Source organism: Trachemys scripta, chromosome 2, assembly GCF_013100865.1.
Source record: "Trachemys scripta elegans isolate TJP31775 chromosome 2, CAS_Tse_1.0, whole genome shotgun sequence".
Lineage (NCBI taxonomy): Eukaryota > Metazoa > Chordata > Testudines > Emydidae > Trachemys > Trachemys scripta.
In genome coordinates, this window is record NC_048299.1 from 266,623,771 (window position 1) to 266,645,157 (window position 21,387).

Below are 21,387 nucleotides of genomic sequence, written 5' to 3' on the forward strand. Positions count from 1 at the left end.
ATATTATACCATATCTATTAGGACATGATGAAAACATGATATGGAAAGATAAATCCTCAGAAAACAAATCTTGAAATACTACTGGGGAAGAGAGATTTAACAACATCAAAGAAGTGAAAGCAGCTTTGAAGTAGGATTAATACACATTACTAAAGATTTGATCATGCACTGACTTCATATTGGTACAAGTTTTGCCTGAGGAAAGAATGCAGGATTTGGCTGTAAAAGACAAATGCACAGCTCATTTAACTATAATGGACACATCCTTGTTATAATTTTTAAATGGTATCTTTCCTTTTTTGCTGATACTAATGTGAGCTTTGCAATGAGTGAAATGCACAATCAGACTAAAAATATACAACTTCTTCACTGTCAAAACTAAAAATTTCCAATGATTGTCATTTGACAATGTCTTTTAGATTGATAAGACACTCAGTACTAAAGAGATGGGCATGACAAAAAACACACAGATAGACAGACCCCGAAAGCTTTGTTCCAGTGACCATTTTCCTCCCTAATGCTTCTCACGTGTAGGTTGACAGTCAAGCTCCTAGCCACAAATACTAATATCAATCAATCTGAAATGCTAATTCAGCTTATTATTTATTTCAAATTAAATTTTAATATATATTCATAGCTTGAACCAGGTCACCGACGCACTTAAATAAGACATAAGCTTTTAATCCAATCCAGTGTTTCTAAAACCCAGATACAGCAAAAATGGCTTTGGTGTCGATAACAACCTCAGCAGTTTGGGTTACACTTATGTGACCCTAGAGATTCAGGACTAAGTACCTCTTCATTATTTTTGCCAAACAAAGATCTCAGGGTAACTAACTTATTAGCTATGCTTCATTTGCACCCACTTTAATGTGACAAGTAACCATGCAGGTTGAAATATTCTCTTTTTTCCAACACGAAAGGAGTCCAATCAGATACCAACTGGTTCCCCCCCTTATCTATAGAGCTAAACAGAGCAGAACAAGAAGTTAAGAGGCTGAAGGAGAGAAAAGAGAAAGACCTTGCATACTAATTTCTCTATCTCTGTTCAGTTCCAAGATCTAAAGGTCACCCTCTCAGGTTTAAAACAAACTTTGAAAAACAGGTCTAAAGAAATCTCCTCGGGCTAATATGAAAAAAGAAGTTAGTTCAACTATGATCTTGACTGAATTTCTACAGTCATCTGATTTGTATTAGATAAAAACTTCACACTTTCTACAATGTCTGAATTTAAGAAATCATATGTTCTAAAAACTCTCTCCTAACATTCTTCATTTCCAGCAGCCTCAATGATTATTAATTGCACAGACTGAAATAGATTCTTTTAGGTATCTCTGCATAGCAGCACCATTTAAAACTATTCACAATTTGAATATCTAGTAATCTTTTAATACTGACTTACCTGGCTTCTCCTGATACGATGATTAACTTCAGAGAGTTTAAATAGCCAGGAGGTTATCACACTGTTTTAATAAAGTCTTAATGAAAGACAATAGTCTATGAGTGGACAGGCTTGATAAAATTGCCTTAAAAAAATCTTGTGAAAATGGTATTATAATCCCAAAGGCAACTAGGCTAAATGAAATAGGATCATGTGCAAGCAAAGTGCCTGTGGTATGTCCTGAATTGAATCCCTAAATGGAATGACTTAGCAGCAGTCCAGGTCAGGATGTGAAACCACTTTGGGCAGTAATTACTTACACTGAAAAATAGAACTGAAAGGATTTTTTTCCCCTTTAAAGGGACAGAGCCTTCCAATGTGATTAGGCCATTTTTGAAGCTGCAGGTTAGTCATTCTGGACAACAGATACTGTAGATAGGTCTGAAGAGAGTGGTGTAGACAGGTTGAAATATAGCTCAACTACAGTCAAGTAGATGAAACAAAATGCCTGCTAATATGGAAAACTTCCTGGCCATTTCTTTAGATGCGTAATTAGGGAAGAGAAGAGTTTAGAGCAGGGGTCGGCAACGTTCGGCACGTGGCTCGCCAGGGTAAGCACCCTAGCAGGCTGGGCCAGTTTATTTACCTGCTGACGCGGCAGGTTCGGCCGATCACGGCCCCCACTCACCGCGGTTCACCGTCCTGGGGCCAATGGGGGCTGCGGGAAGCGGCGCAGGCCGAGAGATGTCCTTGCCGTGGCTTCCTGCCACCCCCATTGGCCTGGGACAGCGAACCACGGCCAGTGGGGGCTGCGATCGGCCGAACCTGCCACATCAGCAGGTAAATAAACTGGCCCGGCCCGCTAGGGTGCTTACCCTGGCGAGCCACGTGCCGAACATTGCCGACCTCTGGTTTAGAGAGTGACTATAGTGGCGACATGAAATAATAACAGTGGCACTGAGTCATGTGTCACTGCTCTACCCACTGCATCCAAAGCATCACAGGAGGAAATGAGAAGCTCAAAGAAAGGTTCCATAACCACCTCAGTCCATGAAACTCAACGTGCTCTCCAGGCATTAATGAATTAAGCCCCAAAACCGCCCTGTGTAGTAGGGAAGTATTATGACCCCCAATATACAGAAGAGGAAAATAATGAGTAGCAAGTTAGACCCTGGCCCTATTGAAGTTAACAAGAGTTTTGTCATCCGCTTCTATGGTGCCAGGATTTCACCTAGTGAGTTTAAGATCCAAAGTTCCAAAAGTGGCTTGTGATTTTGAATGCCTGCTTTTTTGGGGTGCCCAACCTAAGTCCTGATTTTCAGAGGTCTCACCCAAAATTTAAGACACCCAGCATTATAGGCTATATTTGGAAATCAGAACTTACAGGGATTGACCCAAAACTCATTGAAGTCAATGCAAAGACTTTGACTTCCCTGGGATTTAGATCAGGCCCTAAGAGACCTGCACAAGGTCATGAAGGTATTTATGCGGGGGGAGGAATAGCACAGTGGTTTGAGCATTAGCCTGCTAAACCCAGGGTTGTGAGTTCAATCCTTGAGGGGGCCACTTGGGGATTGGTCCTGCTTTGAGCAGGGGGTTGGACTAGATGACCTCTTGAAGTCCCTTCTAACCCTAATACTCTTTGGTTATTCACAATTAACTATGGGTGCTGAATAAGCAGGGGTGTGTGTGTGTGTGTGTGTGTGCGTGCGCGCATACGCACACACCTGTCCATCTGTCTGTTCTCCTGGTGGTTAGATTACTGGCCGGGGATATGGAAGACCCAGGTTTAAATCCCTGCTCTGAATCAGGTTAGGTGGAGAGTTGAATCTGGATCTCCCACATCCCAGGGTTATAGCGTTTGTTAGGAGTCTCGCTCTCTCAGACATTACTGCCCTAGCAAAGCTGCACATTTGGGTGAAATCTCATTTGGGCAACACTGTTCCAACCATCTCTATGTGGCAGTCACTTGCGTAATAAAAGACAGCTTCTGTGAATTGTGATTGAATGTTGCCAGGGCCGGCTCTAGGCACCAGCAAAACAAGCTGGTGCTTGGGGCGGCACATTTTTAGGGGTGGCATTCTGGCGCGGGCCATGCCGCCCCTAAAAATGTGCCCCGGCCGCCCTAACTCACCTCCGCTGCTGCCGCTCGCACGCCGCTGCTCGCCCTCCCTCCCAGGCTCTCAAACACGGGAGGGAGGGGGAGATCCCAAGTGGCCGCAGCACACGAAACAGCTGATTCGCGCGCCGCTGCTCGCCCTCCCTCCCAGGTTTGAGAGCCTGGGAGGGAGGGGGAGACCCCGAGTGGCCGCGGTGCACATGCTGCTTCTCCCTCTCCCTCCCTCCCTTCCTCCTAGGCTTGAGAGTCTGCGGGGAGGAGGCAGGGCTGGGGATTTGGGGAAGGAGCTGAGTTGAGGCGGGGCCGGGGGTGGGGTAAGAAAAAAACGGGGCGGGGGGGCGGCCAAAATTGTTTTTGCTTGGGGCGGCAAAAATCCTAGAGCCGGCCCTGAATGCTGCAGCCTGAGTAACTTGGAAACACCTTTTGTTGAAAGGATCTGCCTTAGCCATACACAGATTTTATTGCCATTGACCCTCGCTCAATATCTCATCAACCAGATTGGGATGAAAGTGTCCAGTATAATGACAGACAATAACAGCCGTACCTGAGAAAATGTGTTTTCTGGGAGCAATTCCAAAGTGTTTGATGTTTGGACATGAAGATAATTTGACTTTCAGCAGGATTTACATCATACAGCGTTTCATCTTTGAACTCTGCAATTTTAACTTTGCCCTACTGTGGAGTGATGCTCGGCTAATCATTGGAACATGGTATTGTTCTGCGACAACTTTGACTCAGGAAGCATTATTAGGAACAATGCTGACTTCTCACTCAAAACACTATCCCGGTGAATTATGCGGTGCTTTCTCAGGGGTATAGTCTTTAGGCTTCATCTCTGCCTAACAAACCGATCATTATTTCATTGTTTGCTTACCAAGAGAGGAATGGCGAGGACCACAAATGATAGATTTTGCCCAGATTCTGCTGTATATTCACTGACTTGTGTATTGGATATATGATCGTGGAGTCAGTGCCTTTAAAATCATATAACACCCCCTAAGTCGGAATCAATTGTCAGACCAACAATACTTTCACCCAAGAGGATTCACCCAATTCTAATCCAATTATTTTATGTTTTTTGGTTAGGGCCATTCAGTAGGTTCTGATGTGCTGCAGCTGGCCTAACCCACAAATCCCTCTGTTCCAAGGAACTTCCGGAACCAAGGTCCAAAAGGGCTCTGCCGGCCACTTCATGACATGCTCTGATAAACCAGGTTCAACGGAGAGCATCTCTGCAGGTTATTTGTTTTCCCCTGTCACATTTGGGTATTTTTTAAATATGCCACCCTTCAGCTAACTGGATTATCATGAGAATTTCATGTGTGAAATCCTGAACTCCTTGTCGACAATAGGAGCCTGGCCATTGAGTTCAGTGGGGTTTGGATTTCATTCCCCCATTTTTGAAAGGCAACAGGTACTCTTTGCTAAATTGAAGCATTAGGTTTGGAGTATCTAGGGCTCAGCTCTTCAGACCCCCCAGGCCAATACATTGAGTACCCCTGGGAGTTTCTGGAAGGGTTCCTCTGCCTCAAAACATCAGTCATTGAACGCCACTCAGGGCTCAATCCAAAGCCCATTGAAGGCAATGGGAGTCTTGCCACTGATTTCAGTGGGCTTTGGAACAGGCTCTATGATAGGAAATGCCCCTGATTTTCTGTTTGCAATTAATAAATCAGCTGGATAATTTCCAATTATCCCAGATCTCTCACTTTAGAACATCAAGGAATTTTCTCAAAAGCATTTCTCAAAGTCTGTGTAGGCTAAAATGCCCTGTATAAAAATTTGACTGGATACCAAAAAACAAGTCCTTTCAACAAACAGAATTTGGCAGTGCTTTAAAGCATGGAAGTGCTAAATATATTACCCATATCTCAGCTACAAGGAGTTTGTAATCTTCACCTAAAGGGAGCCCAAAGTTTTCACTAATTAGCAATGGATTGTACAATGAGAGGAGAACGGTATGTCAGTTATTTCTGCCACGCTCATTGGCAGAAACTCACCTCAACATGGAAAACAGGCCAGTTTGTCTGCACCAGCTTATGGGACAACATGAGCTTAAGACTCCAACTGCCTTAGCCATGGAAGATGGGAGGCACATTCACTTGAGGGGGATAAGAGATCAGAGGCACTCTGATAATATCCCTGAAGAAGACATAGGCTTGCTTCTCATCAAGGGAGTATTGCAACAACAAAACATTGGGTTCTGCCGAGAAACACAAAAAGCCGCTTGGATGTGTGGGTCATATTTGCTAAGACGGTCAGTATGCTGTATAGGAATGTCTGTGGGACATCACATTTAGAAGATCTCATTGGCCCTTGCAAGCATTAGTATATATATATATATTGGGATGTGCCACATGCATATTTATCAGTAGTATAAAAATTGCTCTGGAAAATCACATTGATCACATTTTCTATTGCATCTGCTGCACAGATACTTTTTCCAACCTGTAAAGTGCTGGTGCAAATTCATGGGTATGCAGAACCCCAAGACTAATTCATCTCTCATATCAAGATATTAATTTGGCCCTTTGTTTCTAAGTTTTTTTTAAATTCTTCTTCAGTTGAGCACTCTATTATTCAGAGCACTGTAGCATTGTATATACATTTTCAGTTATATCTGTATGAACTTGTATGATACTAAGTGGGTAGTCAGATTAATCTTCAATGTTTACTTCCTTATGGTTTCCAAGAGAAGTTAGCTAGTGATTAGATCAGGGGACTGAAAATTCATACAATCAGGGACATTCATTCTAAAGGGAGAAGTCCTGGCAATTCAGCTTTCCTTCCAGTGCAGCATTGTTTCAAACAGTACATGTTTGGTAATTTATCCAATCTAATTGTAAATACCCATAAGAGTGAGAGCAAGAGGCACCTGGAGATCAAACTGGCCAGGAAAGGATCCCGAGAGGAAGAAAGAGAAAGACACATGGAGGAACCAGCGCTGGACAAAGAATCAGCCACATCCATTCTGCTGCTGCTACTTGTGTGACATTGGGAGCAGCTGCTCAAATTTCATGCTTCTAGGAGTCCTTCTGCTAGGTCCAGACATAGGACAACTTCACATGCCCTCCTGATGTCAGTCCTGCATAAATCATGAATAAGTCGCAGAGGAGGGAGGCTGTGTAGAGCTGGATGGAGCCAGAACACACATGCTCATTAATGCTGCTGATGTAGGAGGCTATGTATGAGTGTCTCTTTGAGGATGATTACAACTACCCTGGCCCAAATGTCTTTGTTTCGTAACTTGTGTTGAGGTCTCATCCGGCCCAACATTTCTCTGAGTCTATGATTAAACTACTCAGGCCAAATTAACCCCTGGTATAGCTCTGATAACTTCAGTGGCGTTAGAGTCGAGATAAATATGGCATGTGCAGCAAAATTCACTTACTTGGCAAGCTTCTGCATCTGGATGATGGCCAGGGAAAAGATTCAGTGCAATACATTTCAGTGCCTGTAAACAATGGATTAATGGCTCACCTATGTAGTTGTGAAATGTCCATCTAAATGTCATCCCTGCTACTGTCTGCAAGTCTTTGCAGTAGAATACTGCTGGGTATCTCTCTGTTCGCTTCACGCTGGGCCCTGTGCTATTATGGTTGCTAAGCAAGTCAAATTAATGTTAAGACATTCCATGAGAACAGTTTAATGCGTTTGATACTGTACTGTTTTTGCCATGAAAGTAAGTTAGGCAACAGAAAGTATTTGTGCTGCATTAAATCTTTAAAGCAATAAAACTCCTAATCCAAACGAATGCAACTCAAAAATCAGAAGTAACTTGCTGTTTCATTAAAAATATTGTTCATCCGATTGATATTTATTGAAATTTGGCAGTAAGGGAGATTGGAATTAGTCCCTTAAATTGATTTCACACCAAGGTAGCTCCATTGAGCTGTTGATTTACTCCTGATTTACGCTGGTGTTTGAGTGAGATCAGAATAAGGGCAAACATATTTTGCACGATCCGGTTTTCAGCAAACATTTGCATTAGCTTTTCACACGCATTTCAACTTTTGAGCAGAGTAGGTTACCTGGTGGTAATCATGTGGCTGCAGTCATATGGGCTTTCTTCTGGTTCCCTCATTTGCTCAGTGTACTCCATTTACTCAAACAGGGTCAGACGCCAGTAGCGTTCAGCTTTTTAGTAGAAGAGATCAGGGCCGGCTCCAGCATTTCTGCCACCCCAAGCAAAAAAAAAAAAAAAAGCCGCGATCGGCAGTGGCAGTTCGGCGGCAGGTCCTTCGCTCCTAGAGGGAGTGAGGGACCTGCCACCCCCGAATTGCCGCACATCCTGCCCCTCTCCCTTGGCCGCCCCAAGCACCTGCTTGTTAAGCTGGTGCCTGGAGCCAGCCCTGGAAGAGGTTGTATGTAGTGTGCTCCCTGTGAGCCTTGTTAAAACATTCGTAATTCAACCTCCTTCAGTTGTGTGTGTCTGGAATTTCAGTACTGGACAGATATTTAGAAAACACTGATCCCTTGTCAAGATACATTTCACTCTAGTCACTTTTTTTTTTTACTCAGGGCTTGTCTACACAGGCAAATAAGTGTGAAATAGCTATGTTGTGAACGTAGAGCACAATAGCTATTCCACATTAACCTGCACCGCACAAAGGCACTCTTAGTTCAGCATAAGTGTGTCCGCACAGGTAGCTAGTGCGGAGCAGGTATTCAGCAATAGCTATCCTCCATTTGCTATTCCAGGCTTTTCCCCCATGTAGACAAGCCTCCAGAAATCAAGCATCTAAAAGTCATGCCCACCTCCATTCTCTCTCAGGAAATTCCACTGCAATGATATGAAACACGTGGAAGTTTCCACACAGCCCCAGTGAACGGACTGTAACTTACCCAGAGACATGAAGCGGCTTCCAAATCAGCTGTTCATGCAAAAATACAGCCACACCAAACAACGATAATGAAAATGAAACTTTTAAAAATGCATTACAAAGCATTATCCCAGTGAAAACTACAACATGAATCTGGTCAAAGACCGCGCTTTGGGTAAGTTAGCAATAACAAGGCTTTGCACATCTATATCACCTTTCCTCTAAGGATGTCAAAACATCAATCATTAATAAAGCCCCACAACATCCCTGTGAGATAGGTAAGTAGCATGATACCAATTTTACAAATGAGGAAATTGAAGCATACAGAAATGAACTGATTTGCCCAGGACCACAGACCAAGTCAGCGGTAGAATTGGAAAGAGAACCCAGGAACCTTGACTCCCAGCCCCATGTTTTAACCAGTAGATATATTTATTCCATATAAGCAGATTCAGGGCAGTTTTATGTGAGGCCTCAAGGCACAGGTCAACTGACGGGCTCTCCCAGGAGGGCTAAAAATAGAACTTTTGGGCTGAGGCTGGAGCCTGGCTCTGAAATCCATCGAGGGGGAAGGGTCTTAGAAGCTGGGGTCCAGTCTGAGCCCTAACATCTACCCTGCTATTTTTAGCTTGGCAGCGTGAGCCCACATCAGTTGACCTGGGTTCTAAGACTCACTGTTCCATTTTGGGTGATTTTTTTGCTGTGTAGACGTGCCCATAACACTTTTACATTGTGAATATTATATTTTGCATGTAACTTGGCTATATTTTAATAAGCTAGTAGCTGTTTTGAATTTCTGGTTTTCTATTTTTAATACACTTCTTTTCCTATTAAATGTCTGGGAGTAACTCTTATTGCAATTGAACCAAAAGAGGATATAGATATTGGGGCAATTCCCCCACCCAGATCTCCATGGGATGACTTGCAGGAGCAAGGAAAGTGCCCTGGAACAATCCTGCACTGATGAAGTCCATGGGAACTTTGCCATTGACTTCAGCTGGGGGCAGAATTAGGCCCCGTGTTCCTCACACTTGCCTGATTCTAACACAGATTTTAAAAATAAATGAAACTCCTCCACATGATAATTGAAATTTCTATTTATTAATAAGTGGTGCAAGTTTTTAAAGACAGAACATAAAAAATCAGGTAAGAAGTATTGTTTGCATAATATATTGAAATAAACATATTAAAGTTGTTCAAATATCGGACAGTGCCAGAATATAAATTACACATACAGTTTAAAAATTACAATAAATAATATTATAAAGAGCACTAAAGGCCACTTGTATAAAAGTTGTGTTCCCTTGTCAGCCAGAATCTGAAAAGCATCTTTGTAGCCTGGAGAAAATTTCAGTGAGCAAGGCACAAATACTAGTAATAATCATATGCCCTAAACTACAAAACAAAATGCAGTTGGCTATGTAACCTTACATCTTAGCATATTTTTAAGAATGAAAATTGGATCCCACTTCCACTGTTTTGCCTCACATAGCTGCACTAGAAATGGTTAAAAAGCTGCTTGTTAAGGATCAGATCCTGCAGCCAAAATTTTCAAAAGTGACCTGTGATTGTGCAGAGCCTCAATTTTTGGGGCAGCCAACTTAAGACACCCCAAAGTGGCCTGATTTTCAGAAGTGCAGAGCGCTGGCCCACTCAAAATCAAGCCCTTCAAAGGTGTCTTAAAATGGGCACCCAAAAATCAAGACAACTCCAAACTCACGAGTTACTTTGGAAACATTCCTTGTGCGCCTGAAATGCCAAGCTAACTCAATGGGCGTCTGGGGTGTCTAAGGATGCAAGATCTGGCTCTTCGTCACATATTCTGCAGTTACAGGGACAAATTCAGTCCTGGTGTCAGTTTCCACTGTAATCCACGGAGTCATAGCAGAGCTGAATTTGCTCCTTTAATCTGCATTTTCTGACTGCTATAGCGCCCAGCCCATCCCATTCTGATCCACCGGTGGACCCTTATGCTTACATAAAGCCCATCTGAAGTCAGTAGGATTTCATGCAAGTGTGAATTAGCATGCAGGATCCTGGCCCACAATTTGCAGCAATAAAACCTTTCAACTATTTCCTCCTAGAATCTTAAACAATGCAGCAAAGATATGGACAAAAGCAGAGCAAACATAACCCAAAGTCATTTTAGGGACAGGTCTGGTGTCCTTCCACATGCTAAAGTCCTATTGATTTCTATGGGATTTATACATATTAAACCATTATAGGATCAAGCCTAAGAAAAGCCAATAGTTATTATTTAAACTTATTAGATTTTTCTTAAAGGAACAAACTCCATAAATGGACCGTGAAACTGAGTTTGATAAAACAAAATAATTTTTCATGGCATGTGCACTTGCAATAATGAAACCCTTAAATTTTTTTTTTTAGGGAAAAGGAGTTTAGATGACAATAAAGCTGCAAGTTTAGCTGTACAATGTAAACAGAGATTACCTTTAAAAAAATGATATATGTGCTTTACTTGTTAGAGAGAGTCAGCGTAAAAACATAGCTAACAAAAATGTGCCCATTTCAGGAGGAATAATGCTGAGAGACTCAATCCATAAAGAAAGAAAGATTAGTAGTTTGTACCGTACAACCAGGACCTTCCCCTGCTCCCATTGAAAGAGAGGTTAACCATTGACTTTAGGGAGAACGGGATAAAGCCCTAAATACTCGCCAATTATGGAAGATGAATACAGTGAGAGTCATATTGCAAGAAGCATTGTTAAGCCCCGAAATAGATGCTTGGTCCCTAGTAGGCATTAAGAGTTAGCAAAGCATGGATTCAGACATTTAATCCTATTTAAGGTTAATTATGTAAACAAAGAGTCAGTGTCAGCCCAGACTCAAAGAAGGCCTGACCCAGCTGTAATTGCTAGCAGTAAAACCAACTCCAGGTGCTAACAGAAGAATGGTGTAAATCCACTTCACTCCTGCTACGAAAATTAATGCTGCTTCAGATGCCACTGTCAAGTCAAATACTGAGCAATGCCTCTATGTGGTAAGCCTACTTTACAAAACAGCACATGGCTTTTTAAGTACTGCTTTAATGCAGGCTAATAATCCTGGACACTGTCCTTTATTTCAACAGAGCACAAATGTCATGTCACTTCTGTGGTAAATGTACAAATTACAACTATTAACCCTACTCCATTATAGTCACATGATTAGAACCTAGGACCAGATCCTCAAAGGCATTGAGGCTCCTAACTTCCATTTGGAGCCTCATTACCTTTGAGGAACTGGGCCCTTGTGGCTAGTTGCATTATCCATTAAGAAAAGGCACGTGGGGCTAAATTTTCAGACTTTCAAATGTTCAGAACCAGATTTCCAAATGTCTTCCATTTTATGTGCACATGCAACCCCCTTCCCCCACATTTGAATGCACAATCAGGAAATGCACACGCAGTATCCTGTAGACAGTTAACTCCCCGACTTGCATACGCAAAGGCCAGTCTGCACACATAAACCTGGGATTCACACATGATTCTGGTGGGCACAGTTTTGGAGGAAGGTTTTGAAATTTTTGACTCACAGGGCCAGCTCTACAGCTCGTGTAATCTGGTGCAGCTCCATTAAGTTGAAAAGAGCTATGCCAATTTACACCGGATGGGGGCAGGGCCCTAATGGACATCTTAGATAATACACAACAAGTGCAGAGTAGTTAAGTGTCCCTGCAGATTACTTTGTAGTTACACTTAGCAGTACAGATGGCTTCAAGATGCAAAGTTTGAATCTGGACTTTCCCAAAAAGTTTGGGCATGAATGGGTCTGAGATCTTGGTTTGGTCCATACAGAAGAATCAACGTTTGGGTGCTTCTCTGCTGAGAAGGCAAAAAAAAATATTTAGGAACTAACCTGCTTTTCTGGTTTGGACAACAAAAGAGAGTACTTCCTCTTTCATTATTATGCCGCTACCTACTATTTCCTGTCCACCGTATCCTGTAAGTAAAAGGTGATATTTGTACACTGTAAAATATAGTGTTACAACTTTTGACCAATTCTAGAGATCCTTTCCTAGGTTTTCCTCAGTCTGTGCTCAGGCTAACTCTCACTGATTTGGTGGTTTGCCTGGATAAAGACTGAGCAAGGTGCCCCCCCCATCTTCTTAGCCCCTTGCTATTCAAAGTATATGGCCCTGCATTATTTAAAAATTATGCGCTTGTTACGTTGTGATTTTAATGCTATGCAGTGTCCTGATTCTAACTAACTGACACGGTCTTACTTTGATAGGTGATCTACATAGAGTCATAGAATCACAGAATATCAGGCTTGGAAGGGACCTCAGGAGGTCATCTAGTCCAACCCCCTGCTCAAAGCAGGACCAATCCCCACCTAAATCATCCCAGCCAGGGCTTTGTCAAGCCTGACCTTAAAAACCTGTAAGAATGGAGATTCCACCACCTCCCTAGGTAACCCATTCCAGTGCTTCACTGTCCTTTATTATAAATATCTTTTTTTTCCACTGGTCAGCACTAATGCTAAACCTGAAATGATGAATTATTACAGGCTAAATTGAGTGGGTGCAGGCAAGTGCTGATACGGAAAAGCAGCGTTTATCTACACCCATAGTCTCAACCCAGCTGCTGCTCCATGCAAAGGACTTTCCGCATAGATTACGCCAAAGGGGGGAGTGAGCTGTGTCAGATCTGTGAGGTGTGATGGACAACAAACATTAAAATGCGCTAACCAGACCTCCTGAATGCAGAACTCGGCCTCCTCCCACCTCTGTTACAGAAGACCCCTAGATGTCAACTCTGTGGATTTCAGAGGAGCCCAGCAGTTATGTCTGGCCTAGCCACATATTTAATTACAATCAAATACTAAGAGGCAGCCCTACTTTGACTTTAAGAATATCATTAATATTTCATTGTGTGGCTGCATTAGTCTTACCCTGTGTTCCCAAGCTATGCATTGCTTTCCCCTTTTAAACAGTAAAATTCTCCAGTGCTGCATATCAAGTCAAATCAGGGCTCACAGCCCAGGGTTAATCATTCAACTTTAAGGCAATTCAACTACTAAGTACAGACATGGTAGGGTAGTCAGTGATATTCCCCTTCCCCTCGCCCATTTAGGACTACATTGTGCTATGTAGACATACTGGCGAAATCCAACCCTTACCCTGACTTAGTTTGTTTTCTTCAAATAATGTCCCCTTAAGATTAAAGTATTTCGTTTATTTCCTTTTTTTTCAGAGCATTCTGTACTCTATTTCACATTCCGCTTTTTTTTAAAGAGTGCTGTAACTCGCTAAAATCAGAACGTGTCTAATATTCACCTAGATTTAACACTGATAAGGTTTAGTTCTATATTGCTGTATCGGCTTAGGGCTAGACGGTGGCTTTTAAAGCCTGAACTCCAATGCAGAGGGATGAAATAGGGTGGTGAGGGGTACAGAGGTGCACTGCATTCGCTGCAGTCAATGGATACATTCTGAACGACATTTTCCAAAGCGGCCTGTAGTTTTGGGTGCCTTCAGTTTTGGTTGCCCAGTTTTAGACACAAAGGGCCTGATTTTCCGAGGGGCTGAATATCCACAACTTCAACAAGAGCTGCAGGTGCTTTGCACCTCTGAAAAATCAAGGATATGTGTCTTGTAACTAATAACATACAATTTCACTCTGTCATGGATCAGTGAAATAGTATTATAAACAGAGACAGAGCTTTTCCTTCAACCATAACACAGAAGGGACAAATCCACTACCATGCACTTGTGTAACGTAAAACACAGTTTTAAGTTCAATGCAGGTACTTCCAAGAATCATTGACGCTGCCTAGAAAACTTGTGAAAATGCCCTAACTGAAATCAGTTCTACCTCTGACAGATATTTTCTCTATGTCTCTAATGTGGGGTGTGTAATGGAACCAAACACAGAACAGCTATTGAGCTCAATGTACACAAAATGGCTATAGAAATCAGGCCTCATGTCACTACGGCCATTAATCTAAGAACAGAACATCTGCACATACCGAACCCCCTCTTTAGCTAGTGTAATTGGCCCAGCTCCATTTACTTCGATGGAGGTAGGCCAGTTTACAGTAGGTGAGGATCTAGTGCACAATGAGTTTTTCACCTGAAGTCATTAACAGGACAGATCCCCAGCTGGAATAAAATGATGCCACTTCATTCGTTCGAGTGGAACTAAGACTATTTGCACTAGCTGAAGAAGTGATGGATTATGATTTCAGGTGAGGAGGAAGCAGCAGCAGGAGCAGATGAACTCTTGAGGAAAAAAAGATCCTATATTCTTTCAAATGGTTGTGAAGAATGAGAAAAGACAAAAGGCCAAAAAAAAAAAAAATCAAACACACAAGCAGAATGGTTCCTAAATAAAATGATTTTCATGAGGTACCATCAACTAACTCTTTGAAGTGTCAATAAATAGACACAATGATAGGCGGGCAGAAACCAACAAGGCAACTTTCCCCTGAAGTGCTGTGCGTAAGATGGATGTGCGAAACCCTGCAGCAGGGGCACACTGGAAAACCAGGCCGAAGTATTTCACTACCTTGCTGCAGGACCACATGCACTAACAATGCTAAGCTTTATTGCTACAGGACAGTACCAGCAAGACAAACAATGGTCAGTTCATTGTGGCTTCCATGGGCCAAATCCTTAAGTCCTTACTCAGGCAAAGCTTTCAGTGGGCCCAATCTTGAGGACCCTAACTTAAGGGTCAGATGGTGTCTGGTCCTCGGGGTGCACAGTGAAGGAGAAGAGCGTAGTGATGGGCAGGGGTGCTGCACCTCCAGCTCTACTCCCAGGCACTAGCCAGCAGAGCTCTCTGGATGGAGGATAGGAAGTTACACCCCATGAAAGGGTGCAGAAGCAGGTGCATGGATCTGCCTGGCCATTGGCTCCAGGAAAAGCATCGCTACCTGTTTGCGTTCCCCCTTGGGGATGCTAGCTCCACACTGCCCGTGGCTCTGCTAAATTGTACAGTCTACACCTTAGGTTTCACTCGCTTCTTACTCAATCAGACACCCACGGAAAAGCAAGGAAGAGCTTTGCTTGAGGAAGGATTGCACAATGCCTCAGCGTATGGGCCCGAAAACTTAGCATACATTGCTAGGGAGCCCCTTGTGGAAAACACAGAATCATGGCTGAGTCACTCATTAGATAGATACAACCTGTTAGGCCACCCAGCTGACCCTCTCCTCATGCAGGCGCTGTCCTTAGAGTCTACAGAGGATAATGCTGTACTGTGATTGCAACCTCTCAGTAGCCCAGTGTTGGCAAATCAGTTGTGCGGATAAAGGGGAGGGCACGGGGCAGCTAGGCAGGTTGTCATCACAAGATAAGGTGCAACTACAGTGGTGGCCATCATTAACTTCCTTATTAACAGGCAAGATCTAGCAGGAGTCACTGTGATATCTCACTGTCATCATGTTTCATATCAGGTTCCAGCGAGATAAAGCGTAACCACTTGATATATTGTGCAGTAACTGAATAGTCCTTGTTGGTCATCACTCTGATACTTAGGACCAATTCCCATTGCTAATCCCTTGCAGGTGTGTATGGAGTAACACAGGCGCACATCCTCAAAGTTCGTTAGGCTCCTAACTTCCACTGAAATTAATGGGAGTTAGGTGCACAAGTACCTTTGAGGATGTGGGCCAGAGCCTGTGCGGCTCCATTACATAAGGAGCGAAGGCATTAGGATCTGGTGATGAGCCCTATCCAGTACACAAGCCCCTGCACAGCTTGGAGCTCTGCTTCACGGCAGTTCCCAGGCCCCAGCACACAAGGTGTACTTGAGCAGGCCAGGTCTAGAGTATACGTCCTGGCTCCTATGTTCCACTATTCCCTCGGTAGTGATGACTCCAGCCGCTAGGCTGGAACGGCTTCCAAGCCGTGGTTCCATTGTTGCCCCGTGGCCTTGTGGGAAAGTTTCTTTCCCCACTCCCTCTCAAAAAGCTCCTGTGCCCAGTTGAGATACCTGGATGGGGCCGGGGAATGGATCTGTCCATGTTTGTGGCATTGTTTAGAAATATGCTAGTAATCATGTCATACATTTATTTAGATTAGTCCGTTTACACAAGAAACAATAGGCCATTTCCTGCCAACATCCTGAATGTGTAACTCCCATTAAATAGAGTAGTTGTACTTTGCACACCTAGTGTGCCTTACATCTGAGGGTCTCAAAACGCTTTAAAAACATCAGTGAATTGAGCCTCCCCCCCATGTGAGGTAGGGAAGTATCATCCCCATTTTACAGATGGGGAAACTTAGGCACAGATAAATTAAGTGACTTACCCAACATGACAGGAGTCAGTAAAGGAGCTAAGAGTAAAACCCAGGAGTTCCCTACATTAAACACACTTTCTTTTGTAGCTGATGGTAGTTTTGTACCAATCTCAGTGGGAAGTTTGGCCCTATTACAAATAAATAGAATGAGCAAAGTATTTTCTACAAAATAAGATTGATTGTAATCACACTAGTGATGGTTTTATAACCTCCGATGGAGATTTTTAAAGCAGCAGTCAAAGGGATTCAAATTTGTGATTTGCATTAATGGAATACATGTTTCTAATTCCCCCAAATGGCTTTGCAAATCTCAAATGTCTGTTTTACATTGCATTTGATACACTCATACTTGTATGATAGGGGACATGAGAAATCTTTCAGCTACAGAAATTATGTTAAATCAGTAACACACTTTGATCTGACCTTTTCCCTGCTAAAAATTTTGGAAGATTCTGGCTAGTCTGGATAGAGAATTATTCACTTGCATTGGAAAACGGGCATTGATATGGAGCAAATAATTTATATACATTTCCACATCAGAACATTGCTCCCGAAACTAGTTTTACTTTGTTGCTCTGTTTAAAAAAAGTAGCATGAACCATCACCTCTCACCTGGCATTGTTCTAACCCTCATTATATTGAAGAACATCAGATAGATATGTATCACAGAAGAAATTAGCTGTACCATTTATATAGTGTAAAGTCATGCAAACCATGCTCAAAACTATGCTGCTTAGTTTTGGTAGCATGAAAAAAACTGCATTAGTAAATTGTATGAAATGGTGCAGAATGACTACCACTAATACCACATGCATCTTATGCAGCCATCGGTGTTTTGAACTAGTAAGCTTTGGGTGTACAGTAAGTGAGATATACAAAGTATGTATACATTACACGGAGAAGTCAACCAGTGACACCCCCCCCAACCATTTTTAAACTGGCTTGTTTGAAGGGGTCCATATTGAATCTGAAATCCCATCCCCTGTTGAAGACAAAGGCATGGAGCCACTTGGTGTAAAAGGGTCAGTATCTGTGTCTGTTTCACCCTCTGCTAGGTAGCGTTTCTCTCTCATCCAGGTTGATCCTCCATTTGGACCAAAAGGGAAGTCTTCTTTGTCTTGGGAGATACTGAATCCACTTGGGGAGCGTTCAAGCTCCTCATGGTTGACGGAAAGAAGGGATAATGGGGTGTCGCTGTCTCTTGTCAAGCTCCTTTTCTGCCTTGGAGATATCCTGTCGGAATTGGGGCTCTGCAGGTCCCCTTGGGACTGGTACCTTACTCGGGAGTCTATGAATGTGAGTATAGGCAAAACTGTTGGCCTTTCTGCATATGAAGTCGAAGAAGGCATGGCCTGCAACTTGCCAGAGTTTTGCCCACCTAATGAAAAAGGGCACGAAAAATTCATTGGATCCTGTGCTAAGAAACCATATGGACCGACTTTGTGTACTGGAACCTGGTGGAAGTTATAAGGAGTTTCATGAGTGCAAGGCTCAGAGTATTTGTAGATTATGCTTTTCAATTCAGAGTATCTGTTTTCCTCTCTCTTCTCTTCTGCTGGGGAGGCAGCGTCTTTCAAAGGACACAACTCAGTGACTTGTACTTGCAGCTGCTCCATATGTTGCATGTGCATATCGACTAGAAAATCCAGTTTCTTCCCCATGTCGTGAACCTGAAAAATACCAGTTATGAGATTTCAAACGGTTCATGGCTGGTCATTCAATGCAACAAACACCAGTTGTTTCCACGGGCACATTTCCCTGAGCAATGATATGCTACCACTGTCACAAAGGCAGCTACAGGAGAACGCTGTGGTTTTTTCACTGGAGTCTGTGGGTGCAAAGTATGTTTTAGCTGCCTGATCCATTTACCTGAAATTGTTTTATCCGATTCTATGAATTCTGAGAGAACAAACTTCTTTCTTTTTTTCAGTTCTCAGTCAGTAGTTAAAGCCCAGAAAATATAAATAGTGATCAAAAGTTGTTACCATTTATGGTGATTTGGTGGTCTGAGTACTGTTCCTAATGGGAAAGTGTCCATATCACTAAGACCCACATCATGATTAGTAGCTTTAATTGTCAACCACAATAGAAAGGCCAAGGACTGACCTGGCCCTGGACACTGAACTCCTAGCTGTTGCTTCTGAGTGAGGGTTAAAGCTCAGGCTTGACTTCCTTTTCCTGTGGGAACAATTTGTGCCTGCATTTTTACATCCACCAAATAAACTGCTGATGCAAATCCAAGCCATTGCACCTTCACATTTTTTGCACACACCGTCATATATTTAGAAGTGCAAGTGCTGTGATCTGCATGGACAATTCAACCGTTGGCACAAAAAGGCACCTCGCAAGTAGAGGCCATCCTTCTGAATACTCTATCAGCATCAGCAAAGGGAGTATCATGTACAGACAAATATTGAGGGATAGCCCAAAAGCAAAGTGCCAGATCTGAACAATGATGAATTTTGAGGAGGTAGGAAATCTGGATTGAAACTTCATGGCATGGGCCCATCCCACCAACCAAAATGAAGATGCACCAACTGCTTTGTAAAACATGCACTATTCAGTTAACTAGCAGCTTCATGGAAAACTAACATCAAAGTCTCTTTCTTTTAATCCTGAAACTACATACCTGTCTTTCAACTTTAACAAATTTGCCCATCATACTTTGGTCTTCAGTATCTGCTGTGGATGCTTTGGCTACATATTGATCATTTCTAAAAGGAACCAATAGTCTAGTTAGCACTTCATGTTCCATTTTATTACAGCAAGCTATTTGTGTAAGATAACAGAAGTAAAGGGTTATTAATTATTATTATTATTACTATCTTAGCACCTAGGAACCTGAGTCATAGACCAGGAGCCCATTGTAACAGGCGCTATATGAACACAGAACAAAAAGATGGCCCCTTCTCCAAAGAGCTTACAAGCCAAGTATATATAAAAACACAGACCTGACTAGCTACCACATCACTCCAGCTTTACGTTGGTTTAGTGGAAACCAAAATCAACAGAGCTACACTGGAGTAAAACTGGAGTAGCCCAGTGGTGAATCAGGCTCACCATCCAATGTTCTTATACAACACCTTCAATCCATTACAGAATATCCAGTCTTTTTTCTGCCATCCCTATTTCTGCACAGTTAAGTTAAGAGAAGGATGTTTCTCCAGCATGTAATTTGTCAGCCAAAAATCCACTATCTTATGATAACAAATGCTCATTCCAACTGATAGCATTTCACATTCAACATCTGTTAACATGGTACCACGTTGGCTAGGTGATGGCAGTAACTGCAAAAAATTTAGGACACGAAATGTTAAGCAGAATAACTTCACCTGGGAGATTGTTGTGAAGGGTAAGAAAAAGCTCCTCCCTTTTGGGATTTCTTATGCTTGGGTGTAGACGGAGGTCCAGGGGTAAAAATCATATCTACTCTGAAAGAAGAAAAGAACAAGATATGATAAACATGCCCAAGGTCTTCTTTAAACACCTACAGGAAATGAAAACTGCGCCGTATCCCTCCTGCAATCTCTATCTCAGCAGTACAATGAAGGAGTGAGTAGTGTTAGGGCAATAGCCTGGGATTCCCAGCTCAGCCACTGACTCATTGTGTGACCACAGATAAGTCACTTAGGCCACAATTTTCAATCTTAGGCATTTAAAAGTAGCACCAAGAGCCATATTTATGCACCTAAATTAGTGGCTTGATTTACAGAAATACTCAAAAACAGTTGCTGCTCCCAGTGATTTCAGTGGGGACACTCTAGATTTAATCCAGCAGAATGGGAACTGAATTTGGCGCAATATTTGCAATCCTCTGTAACTGTTTTAATAATCTAAGAAGTTTCTAGCAGTTTTCATATTTAGTTACCATGATAGTTTTCATTATTATTAATTATTTTAGTGGTTTGAAACAAAAAAATAGACACTTCAGGCTGCACAAAGAATCCCACCTGCAGAACATTTGCTTATATTTGGAACCAAACTGGATGGAACATTTTGAAGGCTCTCACATGTTCCATTATCTTCTTTTAAAATTATTTCCCCATGTTCAAGCACTTCTAATCTAGAAGTGTTAAAACATAGCATGAAAAGCCATACTGGTATTTCCAACATGACCAGAAGTGAAAGACCTGGAAAGCTAAGGAAACCACTTGCTTTTCTGAAATTTCCATTCAAATGATACAGAATCCAGAGGTTCAGGTAAGTATGGGTAAGAATCTAGGCTGGGATTTACAAAGGAGCAGAAAGGAGCTAGCTAACCAGTTCCCACATTGACATCTAATGAGATTTAGGCTCCTAAATGACTAAGTTACCTTTGAAAATGGGACTTAGTCAACTAAGTGCCTTGCTCTAGTTCAACCACAAGTTACAGGCTCGATGCAAGGATTACTTGGTGAAAGTCCATGCCGTGTTATGTAGGAGGCCAGACTGTATCAGGGATCGGCAACCTTTGGCACTCAGCCCATCAAGGAAATCCACTGGCGGGCTGGGACCATTTGTTTACCTGCAGCATCCGATTGCAGCTCCCACTGGCCGCGGTTTGCTGTTCCAGGCCAATGGGGGCTACAGGAAGCAGTGTGGGCCGAGAAATGTGCTGGCCACCGCTTCCCGCAGCCCCCATTGGCCTGGAACGGCGAACCGTGGCCAGTGGGAGCTGCAATTGGCCAAACCTGCGGACACTGCAAGCAAACAAACTGCCCTGGCCCTCCAGTGGATTTTCCTGACCGGCCCCACGCCAAAGGTTGCTGATCCCTGGACTATATGATCACAGTGGTTTCTTCTGGCCTTAAAATCTATGTATAAGAAGTTATTTTAA

At 42.7% G+C, this 21,387-nt stretch overlaps 2 protein-coding genes across 5 annotated transcripts in view; both read right to left on the minus strand.

Moving 5' to 3' along the window:
* The window catches only part of HHLA1 (HERV-H LTR-associating 1), a 44,917-nt gene extending 43,302 nt beyond the window's left edge, over nucleotides 1-1,615 (minus strand). For all 4 annotated transcript variants that reach the window (XM_034763634.1, XM_034763633.1, XM_034763635.1 and 1 more), the window contains exon 1: nucleotides 1,403-1,615. The gene's annotated coding sequence lies outside the window, so the exon portion shown is untranslated. The remainder of the gene's footprint in view (nucleotides 1-1,402) is intronic.
* Nucleotides 1,616-13,256: 11,641 nt separating this feature from the next.
* The window catches only part of KCNQ3 (potassium voltage-gated channel subfamily Q member 3), a 232,760-nt gene continuing 224,629 nt past the window's right edge, over nucleotides 13,257-21,387 (minus strand). Inside the window, exons 13-15 of the mRNA XM_034763636.1 lie at nucleotides 19,904-20,002; nucleotides 19,201-19,285; nucleotides 13,257-18,241 (exon numbers count right to left, since the gene is read on the minus strand). Of these exons, the coding sequence (XP_034619527.1) occupies nucleotides 17,504-18,241; nucleotides 19,201-19,285; nucleotides 19,904-20,002 (922 nt within the window). The 3' untranslated portion in view covers nucleotides 13,257-17,503. The remainder of the gene's footprint in view (nucleotides 18,242-19,200; nucleotides 19,286-19,903; nucleotides 20,003-21,387) is intronic.